At 44.4% G+C, this 20,165-nt stretch overlaps 1 protein-coding gene across 1 annotated transcript in view; it reads left to right on the plus strand.

The window, feature by feature from the left end:
* LOC138497686 (carbonic anhydrase 2-like) overlaps positions 1-20,165 on the plus strand; it is a 102,758-nt gene that overhangs the window by 65,368 nt on the left and 17,225 nt on the right. Inside the window, exon 5 of the mRNA XM_069621298.1 lies at positions 11,752-11,844. Within this exon, the coding sequence (XP_069477399.1) occupies positions 11,752-11,844 (93 nt within the window). The remainder of the gene's footprint in view (positions 1-11,751; positions 11,845-20,165) is intronic.

The following is a 20,165-nucleotide window of genomic DNA, read 5'->3' on the forward strand; positions in this document are numbered from 1 at the left end:
AACTCTGAGGACACAACTAGCGCAATATGCTACCACCATGTGCAATATTTCCCTGTGCATTTTAGCAATGCTGAACCACAATAATGCAGAAACGCAATGGGACACATTCATCAATTTGCTCCAGCAAGTGCAGTTCATGGAATCAAGCCCAAAAAGATAAATGTGCAATTAAAGAAAAAGGCTTCATCAAAAATATTGTAAAAATGAAGCTATTTAACCTTGCTGTCCAGTAATTAACCCCTAAAGAGTATACACTACATACAAAGGAAATACTAAACTTTTCACAATGCTATGTTTCCAAACACACCAAATCGTAAAACACCAGGTTAGGATTGCAGGATATCCATTATCAAGGTGCATGGCAGAAACGGACCTGCAACACATTACAATGGAAACTGTTTGCAATTACTTTCCGCATTCTCGATTCCACACTGGATTACACAATTCAATGGGCAAGTTAGGCAAGTGCTCCTTCCCAGGAATCAACAGCCAGAGTACTATTATTTGTAAATGGACCTAGAACACAGCATTACCATTCCTTGATTTGTTTAAATGAGACTCCCAGAGCGTCAGATAAGAGGGGACAATATGCTTCTATTACATTTATTCCACCCACCGCCTCCGAATCCTCCCTCTTCCACCACCGCTGCCTTTGCATGGGGACACCTGTCATTGATCAAGCAATGAGGAATGGAACACTTTCCTAACAAATAGCCAATGTGTTTTAAGTCTCTGCGGACATCCCGGGAATCTGTAATCGGCCCCCAAAGGAAGTTCAAGAGTTCTCTCCATTCACAGGGATTTTTTTTTTTGTGATCATTTTGGAGTGAGTGTGTTACCCATTCCAACAGTACCAATTCCCAGATCCTACTCAACAAATCCTGGAAGGTAGGCACTTCCACTCCCTTCCATCTCTGGGCTATGTTTAGCATTGCCGCTTGGATCAATAGGGACACGGCCCTTCACACTGCTTTCAATGGAGGCTCCATCACCTGTTCTTGGATCCCCAACAAGAGATTCAAGGGATTTCCCCCAAAATCTAATTTATACATTGAAATGATCGAGTCGCGAATTTCGCACCAAACGTTCAGAAGCTTTGAACACTCCCACCATATATGAGCCCATGTACCCCTTTGGCCACACTCTCTCCAACACTGCAATGTCAAGTTTGGATACATTTCTGCAAACTAACCAGGGTGTAGTGACATCTATACATTAGTTTATTTTGTCAGCCTTGGGATGTGTCTCCACAGTTTTTCCCACTGTGCCACCTGGATGTCTTTGTCTGTAGTGTTCACATACCTGCTCATATATGGCCACTTTATTTGTTCACCAGATTGAGATGCCAATATATGTCCGAAATCAACCCTTTTTTACCCCCATTCGTGATAAGGTAATTCTTTAACAGTGTCAGTGCTCTGGTATCTGCTTGTTTGTTGACTATTGTGAACACCTGGTGGAATCTGAAACTGCACTGGTCACCTGGCTACCCTCTGTTCTTAGGCCCAGGTCCCCTCCATGTCAGTTGCACACCTGCGCTGCCCCCATGGCAACCCTTGCACTCTGGGGCTGTTTCTGTATCCCTACAACTCCCTACCAACACTTGCCACCTGATGTCTGCACTTACCCTTGCACCTGCCACCAGCGGGCCGTCCTTCTTATTATTGTTCCTATTCATTGTTTCTATTTATTTATGATCTATCCAATGTACTGCACTTCTCCCCCCCCCCTTCCCCCTCACACTTTTCCACTCCTCCCCTCCCCGGCACTTGCACGATCTGAATGTCACCTGGTCTAGTAAGATCGTTGTCTCTGTCGTCCCTCTGTTCCCTTCCCTTGCCTCATCGCACCTTGAAACACGTGTATAGGAGCGTTATAAATGCCATATCATATCATATCATACGTGTGAGGCCCAATGTCTTCACTGAAAATAGTGATGACGTTCCCGCTTACCCAAAGAGAAGCTTTGTTTTCATTTTGGAAATTATTTGATTTCCGAGCCGGAGTACAAGTCTCTCAGTTTGAGACATCCTCCTTCCGGCCAGCTTTCAAGACCCCCTGTCTCCATGCGCAGCAAAATAATTGTGGGTTCTTAAACAATGGGGTCAATGGGCAGGGGAATGAGGAAATGCGACATTTTCCAACCAATCTATCCCAAATGTCCCTCACCAGCTGGTGATCACTTGGGTACATATGAGCTGGTCTGCCTTTCCTGGGAAGCCCTACAACTGCTAGTAACGGGTGTTTTACCACTGCTGTGTCCATTGTAACACAAAGTTTGCTATAGTCCCCGGTAAACCATTTGCAAATTATCTAGATCTGCACGCTGTCCTAATTGAGCTGAAAATCTGGGAGACCCCATGGCACCTTTTCCCCTGGGACTCGCCTGTCATTTTCTCGAGAGACGAGGACTTTTATCTTTTCACATAAGATTGGACTGTTCTATGGAAAGCATCAAATAAGCTCTTCAGAATATGTACAGGGAGTGCTTGGAGCAAGTATAGGAGTTGCAGCAATATTACTGTTTTAAGAGAAGCAATGCCACCTAACCATGATATCTTAAGTGGATTCCACCTCTGTAAGTCACTTTTTATAGACGTTAGGAGACTCAGAAAGCTGGCTTGGCAAAGCCCTCTAGTTGTGGTTGGGATCATGGTCGTCCACCCTGAGATACTTGATGCCTTTTGTCTTCCAGAAAATTGATGAGGCAGTCTTCGCATTCAAGATCTCCAATTTCCCTAAATTGATCTTTAAGTCAAAGACACACCCAAACCAAATTAATTCCTTCTGTACTCCTCTTAGCGAGCGCTTGGGGTCTGCCAAAGTTAACAAAATGTCATTGTTCTAGATATAATGCAAATAACATTGTTCAGGGGGCACAACCCTGCTTAGTTCCCTGACATAGTCCTATTGCTTCAGAGAGCATGCCATTAATCAGGAACCTGGCCATTGGAGCCACATAGTTAGCTATCATCATGGTTATGAATCCCTCCCAAAGCCCATCCTCCTCAATGTACTGAAGAGGAAGGACCATTCTACACCGCCGAAAGACCTCGCAGCATCCAGGGAGAGCAACACTGCTGGGATATCACTAGTCTTGACCTTTACCAGAAAAAGCGCTACTCTTTTAAAATTGTTAAAAGCTTGACGGCCTCTAATGAAGTCAGATTGATCTCGCTGGATCCGTTTTGGAAGGAGAGGCTACAACCTGTTTGCCAGTATTTTGGTATAGATCTTAGCATTAATATTTACCAGAAATAGTGGGCGGTAGGAGCCACATTTCGCTGGGTCTTTATTGTTTTTTGGTATTCTTATTATTTTGGCTTCCTCCATAGATCCAGTTATTTTTACCTCAGAGTGAAAAGAGTTAAAAAGACTGGTTAGAAAAAGAACTAAGAGCTGACTAAAAGTTTTGTAAAAACCCGCTGGGAAACCGTCCAGCCCCAGTTTGGCAGGTTTAGCTGTTTTAAATAGCCTGTTTGCGCAATCATCTCTGGATTTTCAGAAGTGTATAGAGTTCCTTAGAATTAAACACATGCCTGTGCAATGCCCTCGGTGCGTGTTACTGTGGTGCACTAATTATCTATAATAGAGCTAATTACCGTAGATCCCTGTCGTGCCGGAATATGTTTCGCAAGCATTTTGTCCACCTTGTTCACTCCCATACATCTCTCTGGAAGGAAAAGAATGCACCTTCAATCTCCTTTCCTCCAGTTCCTTTTATAGTTGCATCTCCAGGGGCTTCATCTGCTCCCCTCTTTGAGCTTTAAGCGCTATCATCTCCCCTCCTCAACACTGCCTTAAATCAATCCACCCTCACTGACTCTACAGTAGAGTTAAAGTAGTTATCTTTAAACAAACCAGAGATTTTACCCTGAATCTAAATCCCTTATGACTGGATCCCTAAACAAATTGAGTAGAACAGATCAGCGACATAGGGAGTCTCTCTTACTTGGGGCGTTCAGCCCCATTGAGATTGGACCATGATCTACTAATGCCAATGAGCTTATGTCTACCTTCCGTACCTTTCCCAATAGCATGGTTGACACCCAAATATAGTCTATTCGTTAATGTGTTTTATGCACACTGGAAAAAAAGGTGCAGCCGTGTGCCCTCCCTTTCATTTCCCTTCAAACGTCCATCAGGAGCAAGCTAGAGAATGGATTCTTCAATACTAATGAAGCCATCCAGCCCCCCTGATTCCTATTTGAACTCCTATCCAAATCTTGGGACCACACCAGATTTAAATCTCCCATTAGTTTTACCTCCCCCTCATGAAGTCCTCCAAGTGTCTGAGATAACCCTCAATTAATCGACCCTGACCTGAATCTGGGGATAGATGTATGCCATTGTGAATAACATTCCCCCATGCTCCCCTAGCCACAACATATCGGCCGTTTCTATCCACCATAGTTTGTCAATCTGGACATCATTTCCCTCCCTAAAAGCAAACAGGATCCCTGCAGCTTTGGTATTGGCCGAGGCCTGCAGTGTGAATGAGTAATTGAGTAAGGATTCTCCTCCATGGTCTCGGTGCAGAAGATTGGTTTCCTGCAGCACCACTACGTCCGGTTTATGGTCTCTTAACATCAGCTCCAATGTTTTCCTCTAAAGAAGGGAGTTTAGTCCGCTCACATTCAGTGTCAGGCACTTACAACTAGTGTTGACCAAATAATCCTTGTTCCCCATTTCCTGCCCCTGACGCTTGCCTCATACCCCACATCTACATCACATGGCCCCTCTCCTCACCACACAAACTCCTGTGCAGCACTTCCTGGCTCTCAGGGCTCCACAGGGATTTCTCACAGATCACCCCTTCTGATGTATGCCATCCCCATGTCACGTCTCCTGGTGCTGATGGCGTCCAGGCCTGTGGTGTTTGCAAACGGCTTCTCCCTGCCACCACTGACACAGCACCATCAGCCCAAGCGGTCCATCCTCAGGGCCTGACTTGGCTGCCCGCTCTGTCCTCCGGACTTCCCAATGGCACTTTGCTCTATGGGTCACGCATCCTCTCCCACTGAGCCTCCCAGCATCAACGGTCCCCTTTGCTGCAGCCCTGCACCAGGGTCCACGCTCACCCCTCAGTGACCTCAGATTTTGGGCGGTCCGCCTCTGTGCCCTTGAGTTCTCCACGCCTGGGCTCCTCTTCTGTCCCTGTCTCCCAGCTCCCCCTGGCTCTTCCCTAGGTCGGCCTGCTCGGCAAACATGGTCACAAGGGGTACCACCTCACTGGCGGTCGGTGGAAGTGGTGGAGTACTTCCAGTTTTATCAGGAATGGCTTATACTAATGGGAGGATGAGTGGAGCTCCTTACACTGCATCGCCTCCCGCTGGAGGCCATCTTGATCTCCTTTTTGGGCACTTTTAAGTAACTTCTAGAAATATGTTTTTTTGGTCAGGTCAAACCTAATTTTAAAATTTCAAAATTGTTTAAAACATGTGTCTACTTTTAACTAGTGCCCATCGTTCTGTGGAAACTTGTCTGTTGCTCATTCAAAACTCTGTTGTTCTTCACGCGCCCAAAACCATTACTGAGCACAATCTCTGCCTCCCCCCACACAACCTTACATGAACAACTTCACACTATACATATGTTGCATATGTTCTGGTTAATTTTATTAATGCAACACAGGGTGAACATGATTTAATTTTAAATTACGTTCCTTGTATTTTTTTAAATAGTACGTAAAAGAATAACATACAATAATACATTGCTCATTTGCATTTTTGCCAATTTTCGGAAAAGTATTCGTTTATGGATTGCCCATTTCAAAACATGAAGCTTCTGCGCGCATTAGCAGTTCAAGGAACTTTAGGCCAAATTATCTCACGTATGAAGTCACACATTTCCCAGTGAAATCAATGCCACAGCACAGATTACCCCCTGGGGGTAGAGACCACACCATGATTGTGACAGACCACAGCTAGACCTAGGCACACCCCCCGGATGGAACCCCTGAGCGAAGAGGACAGTGGCATTTCTGTATAAAGTAAGAAGGCACCTTTAATCATTTGTGGAAAACGCACCCTCAACTCGACGTGTCCTAGTTGACTATTAACTTAAGCCAATGAAGTGTATGAACTTTGACAGGAGATAGAAGCGCAGAAGCATTCCTTTCTCAATCTGTTCCACCGACTCGAACTGGCAACGGCGCATGGGTTTCCACTTTCCACGCAGACAAGTGCTCCACCTGCCGTTGAAAGGGGCATTTTAGGGGCAGAATCCAGAATAGTCAAGTTACTTTGCCATTTGTAAAGGTGTCATATTGGGAGCACCATGCCTGGAACAGTAACATGGCAGAGAGGGAGCAATCTTGCCACCAGGAGCCTTGCAAGAGTAGGGTATTGTGATGTGAGTATAACATAAACCCTGTGGTGAGGAGCGACTGGGGGGCACTCAAAGGAGGAGCTCAACTGTACAGCTATAACTGCCGCTTGCCAAAGGGCTCGGGGAGTAAGAATATATACAATGTTGCCGAGTAGCGATTTTCATCAAATCGTTTTTGCCACCATTTGTGCCACCTTTTTTTTACCACAAACTTACAGATGGTGCATTGCCGTATGGTATATACAAGGAGGGGGGTTGGCAGGGTGTTGTCCAGGGAGGTCTTTTTGTAAATTGGTAAATTGGGGTATGGTATACACAAGGAGGGGGGTGGAAGCGTATTGTGCAAGGGGGGGGGGGGGGGGATCCCCCGCTGTTTGTGATAAAAAAGCGGCAAAATCAGCTAAAACAAATTGTGCAAAATTGCTGTTCTCCCAAAACCATATGGAAAACGTTCATAGATCCCAGAAAATACAGTAGTGTGGGGTAATATAGAGTAAGAGTTGTGTAGCAAAATTCAGCTTTCCACAGTAAGAGGACACCGAGCACAGGAAGTATGCTGCTATACGCAACGTTCAGCAGACAACTGAAGTAGGGAATGAGCGGCGGTAGTGGGAGAGTCCTCCCACAGGAAATCGTTAATGCCGTTGACGAACGTGCATTGCTGATGCATTTTATGAAAATAAAATGAACATTACCAAAGAGCAAAAATCTTCTCTCTTATATAACTTTTCGGGGCTAAATCGCTAGCAGAAACCCGAGTGTACAAACTCGAGAAACAGTCTGAACTTTCCTCTGGATCATAGACAGTATATCTACAGAATGATGCGTACTGTACATCTTTGCATTTTTTATTTTATTTGGGGGGTTCCCCCGAATTCCCCTCCACTATTATTTATTACCTATACACCACCCAAACCTAGCCTTTATAGCCCCCCCCATATTTTTTTTGACTATTTTTTTTTTACAAAACATTTTTCGGCAAAAAGTGCTGCGAAAAAACAAGACGGGTGATGAATGAACGTCGTACCATTTATTGGTTGTGGTAAGAACATCCCTGTGTTGGCAGAGTTGCCTGACTACTTCCAAGGTGATTGGCTGTGGGTGATAAAATACAAATGTAACAGGCTATACCTAGCTCCATTGGAAAGACCCCATCTGCTGGCAGTCGGCTCCCACCATTCAGGACCACAAGGCAGTGTGTGTCTTTTGGTGGTGGAAATATTTCAAGGGTGCCCTTATATTAATTATTGTGACACTTGGAAAAATGTAGTCCCAAATGTATAGTAACCTTACAATATTATTATCATGAGGCCCAGAGTGAATGTACTACCCGGCCTCAAAAGATGGGGAAGCTGTCAAAGAGTACAGAAAAAGCTGTCAAAGAGTACAGAAGGGCGGAAGAAAATATTTTGCGCTTGCTTATATTTGTGCTATGTTTCACCCCTGTGGTCAAGAAGGTCCACTTTGATAATTCTCTTAAAATGACACAACTGATAAAAGCATCTACTGCAGAGTTCTGTGTACAGCCAGCAGGTCACAGGTCTTAATTGCTGTGGGTTGAACTCAGGCTTCCAATCGACAGAGTATTGTATTGTAGTTGTCATTTATATATAGTGCCATTTACCATTATTATGGTCTCAATGGGCTGGTTGTGGCAGCAATAGTAGAATGCGTGTGTGTATTTCACCAAATAAGGCTTAGCAGGGCTGGCCAGGCTCCAGTGGAGAGCAACCCATGTGGTCAGGCGTGTGGATGGATGCGGAGAGGAGTCAGGAGATGGGGTGAGTGCTAGAGACTTGCTATGTGTTCATTGTGCCCAAACATGTTATAGGTCTTCACTGCATACTGATGTCAGAGGTCTGGAGGTGTAGTCTGGTATAAGTAGGCATAGAATTATGTGACCAGCACAACCAAATTTGTCATAGTCCTTGCAGGATTTTCATTTGTTTGGGTAGCCATGCCTGCGGCCAGTGTCCACCGGAGTGGTGCATTATACGGACCTAGCCGATTCAGTGGTGATTTTTTGTGTGTGCGCCTGATCAGGTATTGTTTCTTCTTTTGATTCTTGTGGCTGCAATAAGCCAGTTAGCGACAGTGACAGTCTATGTTTCAACTAATTGCAACCAGAGGAGCATGGGCTACACTAACAGGCTCTTCTAGGTGGATAGCATGGCGAACCTACCCAGATATTGTGTGGTTACTGAACCTTCTCAAATGTTACTTTTAGCATAGGCGGCCCATCCTATGGTTCATCCAGGCACGATATGCGCCCATCCCTGAAGTCATTCCTGCATGATTCCGGGGCTGGTTTTTGGTTGCCTTCCCAGAGTGATGCAAGAGAAACCCCCACCTGTACTTCTGGCATGCGACATGGCCCAATTCCTCTTATGACAAGTCCCTGCTGTGCATCCCAACCTGTTTGAGTGCAATGGTGGTGATTCTATCACAAATACTTTGAGTGTGATTTGCTTGTTTTCCTTTACATGCCAGGTGCAGTGACTAATCAATCCTGTAAAAAACTATATGAAGGGCTGTGTTTCAGCTGGTGGTGCTTATGGGAAACCAGGGTCATGATTGTTATTTGATAGTGTGTGTGGTTTGGGCCACCGCGATAATGGGCGGCACCACCAGTTGCTGCGAGGTCAGGCAGCCTCAGAAATGTCCAGGGCCGCCTGGTGCTGAGGGTACATGTACTCGGATTGGGAATTAGAAGGTTAAGGACAGGTTTTAGGATAATGCAGCAAATAGCCAAGTTTTGAGGACTTTTTTTAAGGAAAGATAGTTCTTGGTGCATCGGATGTACAGAGGAAGAGTGTTCCAGATGGTGGGAGCTAGGATAGAGAAGGCCGAGCCACCAACTCTGGTGGAGTTGTAAGGGGGGATATTGAGGAGGAGAGCTGAGCCCAATCAGAGGTTTCTGGGGGATTGATAGTGGATGATTGTAATCTGTAGGAACTTTGGTTCTGTATTATGGAGGGCTCGTGTGTAATGCATACGGCTTTGAAGGTCACTCTTAGGCTGATTGGAGCCAGCGTAGTATTCTGGGGGTGGGGCTATCATTCCCTAACTCAAGTATCACTACCTTAGGGAATAGGAAATAGGAAACCCTTTAGTTGGTTCTACGTTATTTTGGCTTGGGATTTTTCGTCGCAGGACTTTTCATCGCTGTTTTTTATAGAAATTGTTTTTGGGGGTTGCCCTCCAACCTGCCCTTTTAAAAAAAAAATATATTCCCTTTCATCCACAAATATTTATTTAATTTTTAACCCCCCCCAAAAAAAAACGATGATTTTTTTGTCGATAAAAAAACAGCGATGAAAAGTCCTGCGACGAAAAATCCAGCGGCAAAAGAACTGTATACCCTTTAGTTAATATATTACCTGCAGCAAGATCTAAAAAACAAGATGATAGACTTGAATCAACACTCCATGCATTAAGTGCTACAGTTCGTTTCATTAGTGGAGTCTAAAAGTTAAGCATGTATTGGTTGGTACAGTGGGACGCCCTGTATCATATGCAATAGGTGATATATCAAATTATTTTAAGGCATGCAGACATATTAAGAACTTTAAAGATTATAAGGTCCCAGTGATGGGGAAGGACATGTAGTAACTTAGTACATAGCACACTTTTCTCGTTTGAAGATGCCCCTTTGGGAAGATAAAATAGTTGTTGCAAATTGTCAACACGTCCCCACAAGGATATCACCCATGATAACATACTGAGATATCCTTACAATGATGGCACCCACACATGCCAAGCCTGGGGCACACAGTAAGGGAATGTGCAGCAGCCTCAGTCTTACCAAGTGTTTTACAAGCAATGACATGACGAATCTATTGGTTAATTAACAGTGCGTGAATGGACTTGAAGTAGGCAAAGTTCAACTGATAAGCGTTCCCGGAAGCTTCTTAAGGCATGTTTGCAAATACTGTGGAGCTTCTGCAAACGTTCATACAATGCAACTGAAAGTCAGTGCCACAGGGCATGCACATTTAATAGGTGTATTAGTAACCCTATTGCAATACAGCAAACGGAGGGTGGGTATAGTAATTTACTGCTGTGTTTTGCTTATAGCACTAACCAGGGCTCGACAATAGCAGGTGCATTTGGAAGCTAAAGACAACCAAAGTGGTTTACCCAGGGATGCATTTACACAAAAAGAGCGATCTGGGTTATTCCAGCCAGACAGTAAAGGCATAAAGCAGGTGGGAATGGAAGAAAAGAAACCTGCATTGGGAAAACAGGATGTCAGATGCCACCTAGTGGCAAAGACAAACGTGGTGGTCATATATGTCAACTTGTCATAGGACGTTTACCTGAAGTCACAGCATGAACAAGTGAATGCCTGGCACGAACCTCACCAACTGTCCAGTGGATTTTATAACAAATGAGTGCCACCTAGTGCACCAAAACTGCCTCTGTATCTGCCTGCAGCACCATAAACGTTACTTAATCACCAGCTCTGCCGTGGCTCCGAAACTAAGATGACTCCTCTGCGTGGGTTCCCATGCACTTTCACGCCGCAGAATAAAAAACTCCCCTTTTGAAACGGAGATGAATTCATTGTAACACATGGTGTGACAACGGGTTAGACTGTCACGAAGGGGCTTGGCACCTGCATTCGAGAAATAAATGAGACTAACATGAAAGGGGCAGAATAGAAGTTTTTTTCCATCTGTACTCACGCCTTGCGTATATTTGTTTAAACATTAGCCTAAAGCCTTACTCTAGGCAATCGCGCCTTCTCGACAGAAGCCATGCAGCCCAACTCGCTGGAAAGAAATCATTTGTGTGACTTTGAATTATTGATGAATCATTTACCACAATGTACTCCTGTAGACAAACCTTTATGAATGAAGAGGTGCGCAATTGGAATCCTGCCGACATATTAGACCCAGATGTAGGAAAGGGAAACCTCCTCCAGGGTTTCAGAGGGTAGGATTGTCCGCTTACATGCATGCCAACATTATCCTTTCCAATCGGGAGGCATGAGTCCAGTCGCAGTTTTAACTTTGCATTCTGCGACTTGTAGTCTTCGACTTCCCCGTTATAATCCCAGGGCTCCAAGTCCCAGAATGCAAAATTAAACCCAGGATGAAACCAGCTTCTCCTGCATGCAATGGATAATGTTAGCATGTGTGCGTTCAACACTAAGATCCTCATTTACAAACGTTTTTCAACGGGATTTTCCCATTCAAAAACGCTTTGCAAATCAGACCCTAAAGGTGTGATGGTATATCTGTTGGTGCTGAACTGGTCTTAAACCAGTGGAGAAAGTGTTGAAAAAATGAAGAAGCATTCAGGTGAAAATTAATGCGATTTCATCAGCTTATTTAACAAACTTCTCTGTCAAAACGTCTGATAAAAGGCTACTGCTGCACACGTAGTGACTATTAAAGTACATTTGATGTTTTCCAGCTTCATTTGGTCCACTGGAACACAAAATATTCCAAATTTGGGGAAGCTGTGAAGCACTGTGATGGTCTCGCTGTAATCGGTGTTTTCCTGAAGGTCAGTATGTATCCGGCATCTTCACCCGGTTCCTCACTCATTCCATGCTGGGTGCCTTCTCTTTGCTTCTTCGTTCACTTTCCTATGATGTACAGAACACTGCTTTGACCTGCATTGAATTCGATGATAGTCTACCTTTCCGTTTGCCTCTTGGCGTCATTGCCTTGACTTCAACAACTGATTGATTTCCCTCAACCAGGCACTGGCATGTCTGCCTTAAGAAATGTAATCAAGTGCGCACTATCCTTCCTGTCTTAAAGTGATCAACCATCATTCGGAAAAAAATATTCATTTATTATGCTTTGCTTATCCATGTTGAACATTATCGAGGGAATGTAACGGGGCCTTACAGCCAATCAGGGAGCTTGGAATGCAGGCTTTACCTTATGGTAATGCCCGCGATTGGAGCTTTCTGAGAAGAGGGATGCCACTATCTTCCCTCCTGGGGATAAGCCTTCACTTCCCCGATGCCCTCTTAACCCACCCCTAACCACTTCCACCACCCTTAGCCATTCCCTGTGCCATCCCGACTCAAGCCATACTTACCTTCGGCCTCACTGACCCATCCGACTCCTACTTTTCGCCCCTTGCCCCCCAGCGGCAATGGGTTCCGTGGAAAGGGAGTAAGGGCTGCATGTAGATCACTTATGCCTGTGGCCAAGGGAGGCTTTTTTATTGTAGGTTTTTAAAGTTGAGAAATGACATCAGCATCATTTCTATTTCACAACTTTAAAAAAAAGAAAACTTTCAGCTCCCAGGAAAGCATACTGGGGCGTTATTAGCTGTAGACTCCTCTGGGGCATTACCAGTCAGGTAATGCTGCCGGGGCACACGTTAAGGCCTGATCATGGAATCTGAGACTGCATGCCATTTCCTGTTAGGTAATGCCCACACACATTGTTGTTTATTTAATTAGCATGTGCAGGAGAGGTTCCAATCAATAAGAATCATAAGAATTCAGGCTTTATTCGTTCATTAAAGCCTGTATGTAAACCTTACCACTAGCACATCTCCATTTTCAAATATCCATTTTCAAAGACTATGAGCCTCATAAGAAGTGAGGCGGAACGGGTTAACGGGACCAGCTAAAGTAGGCGGACCCGTTAAACCCGTTCCTCCTCATTACAAGCTCTCCTCGCGGGACCCAGTAAGTAACGCCTGGTCAAACCAGGCGTGCTTACCGGGTCCCGCGAGGGGAAGATGGAGCAAACAACGGGCTGCTCGTAATCGGCCCCTTGTTTGCTCCCTCCCTCATTCCCATTGAGCCCTCTGGGGGCTGAAATGGGAATGGGGAAGGTCCGGGCCCGGGTTCCTGGAGGGAGGAATTACTGGGCCCTCCGAACTCGGAATGGCCCTGTAATTCCCCATTCTGGGAACCCGGAACCGGACCCAATTTTGGCATCAGCCATTCCGCCAATAGCGGCATGGCTACCGCCAAAAACGTAATGAGGCCCTATGTCTGCACCCTCCGCTCACTGATACATGGCCACGGACCACCCTCCTGAACTCCATCTGCCTTCCTCCCTGATGAACCTTGCCCAACTTATCTGCTCTCAGAGACCAGAGGTGAAGTTCCTCCTTCACCTCCGCTCCTTCTTGTCTGCGACTATGGAAACGGACGAGCAGCCCCAAATTGGTCTCCTGTTGTCATTTCTATGATGGGAAATATATTTGCTTTGCACTCACGTGGCCATTATTTACTACACGGAAAATGGCATTGATAAATGCAAACATTAGCCTGGGGTGTTAGTAGCAACAAGGCTGAGGTTACATGTCTAAAGATCAGGTGTGTGCTTGCCAGGTCGTATAGGCTGGTAATAGCCCAGCACCATATTTAATAAGCCAGAGTGCAGAAGTTCCTTTAATGAGGATAGCAGAGCCAGATTTACAAAAACCTTTACAAATCCCATTAGAAAACGCTTTATAAATCAGGCCCATAGTCTCCATAATGCAAAAAGAACACTCTGTTCATAGTGTGCGCTTACAAGAAAAGGTATATGAGATCCTGTAGATAAATGCATGATTGGAATCATTTTTAAACATTTCACCATACAATAATTGTATTTCCGGCTGCTTTTAATCTCTTCTTATGTTAACTCCTCTTTTGTTCTTCCGATCTACCAATCTGGCTTTCACCTCTTCACTCCACCGAAACAGCTCTTCTTTCCATCGGTAACTCCCTTCTCTCTGCTCGCTATTCTCTGCAATCCTCCCTTCTAGTCTTACTTGATCTCTCTGCCGCTTTCCATACGGTTGACCATTTCCTTCTTCTCCGCTCCCTCTCAGGTCTAGGTTTCGGTGGGCGGCGCTGTGCTAAAATGGATTCATTCTTATCTGACAAACCACACTTACTCAGTGTCCTCAGCTGGTCTTTCCTCCTCTGCTCTTCCTCTCCAGTATGGGGCTCCTCAGGGCTCCTTCCTGGGTCCTTTATTTTTCTCTCTCTACACAATTCCACTTGACTCTCTCCTTTTTTCCTTTGGCTCTTGGCATCATCTTCATGCTGATGATACGTAGCTCTTTCTTTCATTCTCTTCTTTTTTTCCTCTATACTCTCTTCTCTTACCTCTTTTCGCTTTGCAATTCAGTCTTGGGTGGCGGCTCACTTTCTTCTTCTAAATCTCTCCAAGACTGAAGTTCTTTTGTTTATTGCAGCAATGTTTCCTCCTCCTTTGCCGCCCCCCTCTATTTCCTTTGCCCTCCTCCTTTCCTATTTGTCTTCCTGCACAGAATTTTGGAGTCATTCTTGATTCACCCTGTGCTGTTTCTCTTCATATCTCTGCTCTCTCCCACTCCTGTTGGTTCCAGCTCTTCAATGTACATAAGGATAGACCATGTCTTTCCTTTTTCTACAACAAGAATTCTTGACTCCTCTCTAATCCTTCTTCGACTTTTCTACTGCTCCGCTCTGCTTCTTGCATCATATCTCTCCTCATCGCTCTATTTATAATTGTGCTATATGTCTTCTTTTCTCCTTCTCTTCCTGGGATTCTATCACCCCTGCTCTTGCCTCTCTTCAATGGCTCCCCTTTGAGTCACAGCTGTTATTTCATTTTCTGTATTTAGTTTTTAAATGTCTGCACAGCCTTGCCCGGTCTATTTTTCAACTCTTATCTCTTTTCATGTCCCACCACATCCTCCCATATTCTTATTATTATTCCTCATCCCCTTTGTTCTAATTTTCATTTACGTTCTTATTTTTCCTCTTGGCACCGTAGCACTGGAAAGTGCTTCCTCTCTCTCTTTGATCCTTGTCTTCTCATTCTGTTTTCTGGTCTCCTTACTGCTTAAACTATGCCTTTCGATTTTGTTCCACATTATTTGTACCGTTCTTACTTTTTGTACAGTACTTTTGCGTATAGCGCTATATAAATAAATATAAGATCAAATGTATTTACTATGGCGGAGACCATCTTGTATTTTTGTTTTCATGGAAGTTTGGGCTCATGCAATACACGTGGAGCTCGTTAATCCCATGAAAACAAAAAATAAAACTATTCACACATCAGATTGAGCCTGGGCTGCTAATTGCAATCACCCCCTTGTCGGGTGGTAGGGGCAGGGGCATTCATGGCCAGTACTAGCCCACAGCCCTCGCAAGGCCTTGCTTTTCTCTGGCCTACCTAGGCTCGGGCTGGCGGGCTGTTACTGGTCATGTTCTCCTCCGGATTTAGGGGTGATAGCCATAATATCATGTGCCATATTCAGGGGGTAATTCATGGATTATTTGCGCCGAAAAAACCCAGATTTGTGCGCCATTTTGACCGCAATTCCTCATTAACAAATGGGGATTTGCGGGAAGAATGGCACACAAATCCCGTTTTTTTCGGCGCAAATAATCCATGAATTACCCCTTAGTGTCACCTTAAATGCCAACTATCAGAAAGCAGTGTCTCACAATAGTTGAAAGTGAATGCAGTGTTTTTTTTACAGTGTTTACTATTTCTTCTATACATGTTCTCCATTAAAAAATGGATTGCATTGGTTATCTCAGACTCTCAGACACAGTGGGGATGACAGATTTCCATTCCTCAAGTTCCTTATGTTTGTCTCTGCCATTCTGAGCTATTATTCACTTAGAAGGGCTTTGGCACTGTGTAAGCAGAACACATGAGTATTTACTATGTTAATTTCTTGAATAAATAGCAGAATGAAGGTGTATTTACTATGTTCATTTCCTGAAGAAATGGCAGAATGCGTGAGTGTTTACTTTGGTAATGTCTTGGATGCAGAGCTGAGTGATGTAGAGAAGAAGGATTATCAGGGCAGAGAGCCGTAAATGCACCAATGCTCGCATTGCCTGATTTACAAAAGTCTTTTACAATCGCGCAATCCCATTGAAAAACGCTTTGTAAAGAGTGCAAAGCTGACATCTCCAGAGTGAGGGCCCTATTTTATAACGATCCTAGTGCTGTGAGAGCAGCATACTTTTTCGCAGCGACCCCACGCCTGTTCTGATGAAGTGCAAAAGTGATGTATTGTATGAAGGCTGTGCGTCCCTTGCATTGTGGGTGCGGTATGCCGAACCCGACCAAAGCACTGCGTAGTGACATTACTGGGTAGCGTGCGGGGGCCCAGAGCAGCATTAAACTACGGCTGTCAGGGTGTCTTTCATCTGAAAAGCATTGCATTGTTGATGCAAAAGTGTCAGATCAGCTTGCATTTCTGGCAGCAGTAGGAGGCTTTGGGGAGCCACGCACTAACCCTGGTCATACATTTTATATTTATGTTTTCAACGTGGCGCTTTGAAACACAATTCTGCTGTATAAAGCGCCTTAAAAAATGATCAAGAAATAAATATGTGTTCCATATGGAATATCTATGATCTATGCACGTGTTAGACTTTCACAGGTCATATATCACAGTGCTACAGTTTGGTATTTGAAAACATGTAAGATGTATACACCACAGTCAGCATGTAGGGTAAAGACATATTAACTTAGTGGGGCATAGGAGAAAGGGAGTACTTTCAAAGAAATACACAGAGGGAGAAAAAGGGAGAAAACATGGGAATGCCGAGTTGTTAATGCGGACATAATGGGATCACATAGATATGGGGTCTTCCTCACCTTTTCATAATCGCACTGCGTTGTTCTACTGAGCAATTTCAAGCAAAGCTTTAGGGTGCTGGGGGTACGGGATGATGACCCTGTTTTAGCATGTCCATCTAGAATGGATGGCTTCCTTTTGAAAACGCAATACTTTGTGCAGATAATCATTTTCAAAATTGAAATATTAGAGACAATTACTGTAATTTGACCTTCCTCATCTGTACTGATTACTTTAGTTTTTAGTTGCAATGTAATATTTGGTGTCTTCCACCCTTCCTTTTTACCTCTTCGTCTTTGCTGTGGGGTATGTGTTCGTGGGTATTTAGACATGAAAACGTGCAGTGGGCTTCAGTGCAGTCTGGGATATGGGTGGAAACTGTTGCAAGCACTGGCACTGTTATTTGTAGAAAGAGTTATTTTGGTGAGTTGTCCAGAGGAAGGAGGACTTCTTATGGAGTAGATTGACGGTCAGGTAGATAGCTGAACAGCTAGTAAGTCTGGCACGCAGTTGGCATCGATATGTCACCTTATTGAAAAAGCATCGGGCCAATGGTGAGAGGGGCTGGCATATAACAGCAGCATGCATCACTGCAGGAAGGACTACTAAGAATATGAGTCCCAGAGGTGATCTGCACCTTTTCCCGATTCACCAACCCAAATGTCCAGTGATACACACATCTTCGCTGGCCACTTTTCGGTTTATAAACCAGCCCCCACCACACCACTTCAAAACAACCATATATCTTTACCCATCTCTCACTGCTCCCTATGTACTCCCAGCACCCCCACTCTAGTGGTTGTTGCATGATAGCTGCTTCGTAGCGGTAGGTGTGGTGCTGAGGGAATCAGTTGGATGTGTTCAGTCTGGAGGGTGGACACTCAGACTGAGATCTGGCTGCGTTAGGCCCGAGGAGACACCTAAGCTAGCCGGTATGTGCTCAGCTAGCTGGTTTTAATTAGGATGATGAGGTGTTTGTGGGGTCAGATTAGTATGAGAACAGCTAGGCCGAATGTGTCATAGTATAGCTGTGTTCTAGCTGAATGATGGTGTATAGGAGAGAGTAAGCATAGTAGTGTAATATGGTGGTTATAAGCAAAGCACCTGCGACAAAGCACGAGAGCAGGACGGGGGCTGTACATAGCGGCATACGTATATAAAGAGACACGATGGATGGGGTAAACATGTGATACAGATAACATGGGGATACAGGTACATAGCATATAAATAGCATAAATAGGAGATACATGGATATACAGAGATATATTCACTACATCCGCTCCATCCACTCCATCCATTCCATCCACTCCATACACTCCACCCGTTCCATCCACTCCATCCGCTCCATCCACTCCATCCATCCACTCCATCCGCTCCATCCACTCCATCCATCCACTCCATCCTTTCCATCCATCCCATCCTTTCCATCCCCTCTATCCTTTCCATTCACTCCATCCGTTCTATATTCATTCCATCTATTCCACCACTTCATCCGTTCAATCTGTTCCATCTGTTCCATCAATACCACAATGCCATCCTGCCGGGTCCCAGTAGGGCGGCGGGGCATGTTATGGGGATCTGTGTTAGAGGCTCCTAATCCTATGCGCTTGTGTGACCGCAAACAAGCTTGACTGGACAGATGATGAATTCTAGCATTTCAGTGGCCCAATTTGGTTGAATTGACCATTCCCTACTAAGTACCTGTAGCACTTTTTCCGAAATTGGGGGTACGATTCGTGTGATCGTGCTGATCTTGTGATGACTCGCATCGTTTGTCTGTGTTTTCTTTTGATGATCAAGGACTGCAGGCACTGTTGATTGCCTTGACCCTGCTGCACTTTTCTGCACTTTGCATTTAATCTCATATTGGTAGACAGGGGCGTGGGTGAGGCTTGTGCTTTCACTGAGAATTCCATGTAATGTTGCGCTTCATGTTATTCACATAGCCCTTTATGACCCTGATCACGATCGACGTAATACAAACATAATTAGGCATATATTAATGATCAATCAGATCTTCTCTCATGGGACATTATGCAGACTTCAATCCAGTTGCAATAGTGGGCTGTGCTTCATATATAACCATACCTGAGCAATATGGTGCTCAATGTATTTACTCCAACCAGTGGAGTACTCCTCGCATCCTCGCGAGGGATCCCCAGGCTGACTTCATAAATATAGGTTCTGTCAAAAATGCACTGAAATATAATTTTCGAAAAATGTATCAAATTGATGCTTACAAATTTGCCCCAGATCTCAGTCCCGTTCCCATTTCTACTCATTCGCCAAATCCTGTATGTTATGTGAACAAGATTTCTAAAGCAGAAGCGTACCCCTTACAGAAGGCACCACGGTGTGACCAAACATGGATGAATTTCCCAATGTGTTATCCGTGTCAATGTAGGAAACAGGTGTGTCGTTCGATGCTTGCCGAAACACAACTGATCATTAGTACCTCACAAAATATGCAGAGGAATTTCTAGTGAGATAATAATAATAATAATAATAATAATAATAATAATAATAATAATAATAATAGTAATAATAATAATAGTAATAATAATAACAGTAATAATAGTAATAATAGTAATAGTAATAATAGTAATAATAATAATAATAATAATAATAATAATGCGTGTCTTGCCCATTTGGCATACCTAAGATCTGGAACCTGAAAAAGTCTGGGTTCCTCTGAACAAAGCGAGCAGCAGTGTTTGTAATGGATACATGTATCCCTGAAAACCTTGGCCTGTTTGAAGGAAGGCCTTGTGCGCCAAGCAGAATTCTTTGAAACGTATGGCCTGCTATAAGCAGCCATTTTAACATGGCCCGTGCTGGATTGGTACACAGGGATCGGTTTACTGGGGAAAAGGTTCATCAACTTGCCGGTAAGGGCAAGACCAAACAACTAATGGTATTTGTATTGACCGTGGACCTGTTCTCTTGGACACAGGGTAAGAAGCTGGTCTGATGCAGGGTGGGAGTGGGGGCAACCAGCACAATTATGTGAGAGAGTGCGAGAGGGGAATTAAATCTCGTAATCTTAAATCTAGGCAGCTAGCGGTCACAACTGCAAAGATTGAGGCATCGGAACGAGACTCCTCCATGCTAACTAGTTACGCGACCCCCAGCATGAAGATCGATCTTGTCCTGAAGAAGATGGTCGGTAATCACTCATGAACCATCGAAACCGGTCGACCTCACCTGTTGTGGCTTCACCACAACATTTTTATGATACCCCCAAGACCAACAGGGGTTACTGCATGAAATTG

The sequence above is a fragment of the Ambystoma mexicanum genome, chromosome 5q (genome assembly GCF_040938575.1).
Source record: "Ambystoma mexicanum isolate Mex_15411 chromosome 5q, UKY_AmexF1_1, whole genome shotgun sequence".
Classification (NCBI taxonomy): domain Eukaryota; kingdom Metazoa; phylum Chordata; class Amphibia; order Caudata; family Ambystomatidae; genus Ambystoma; species Ambystoma mexicanum.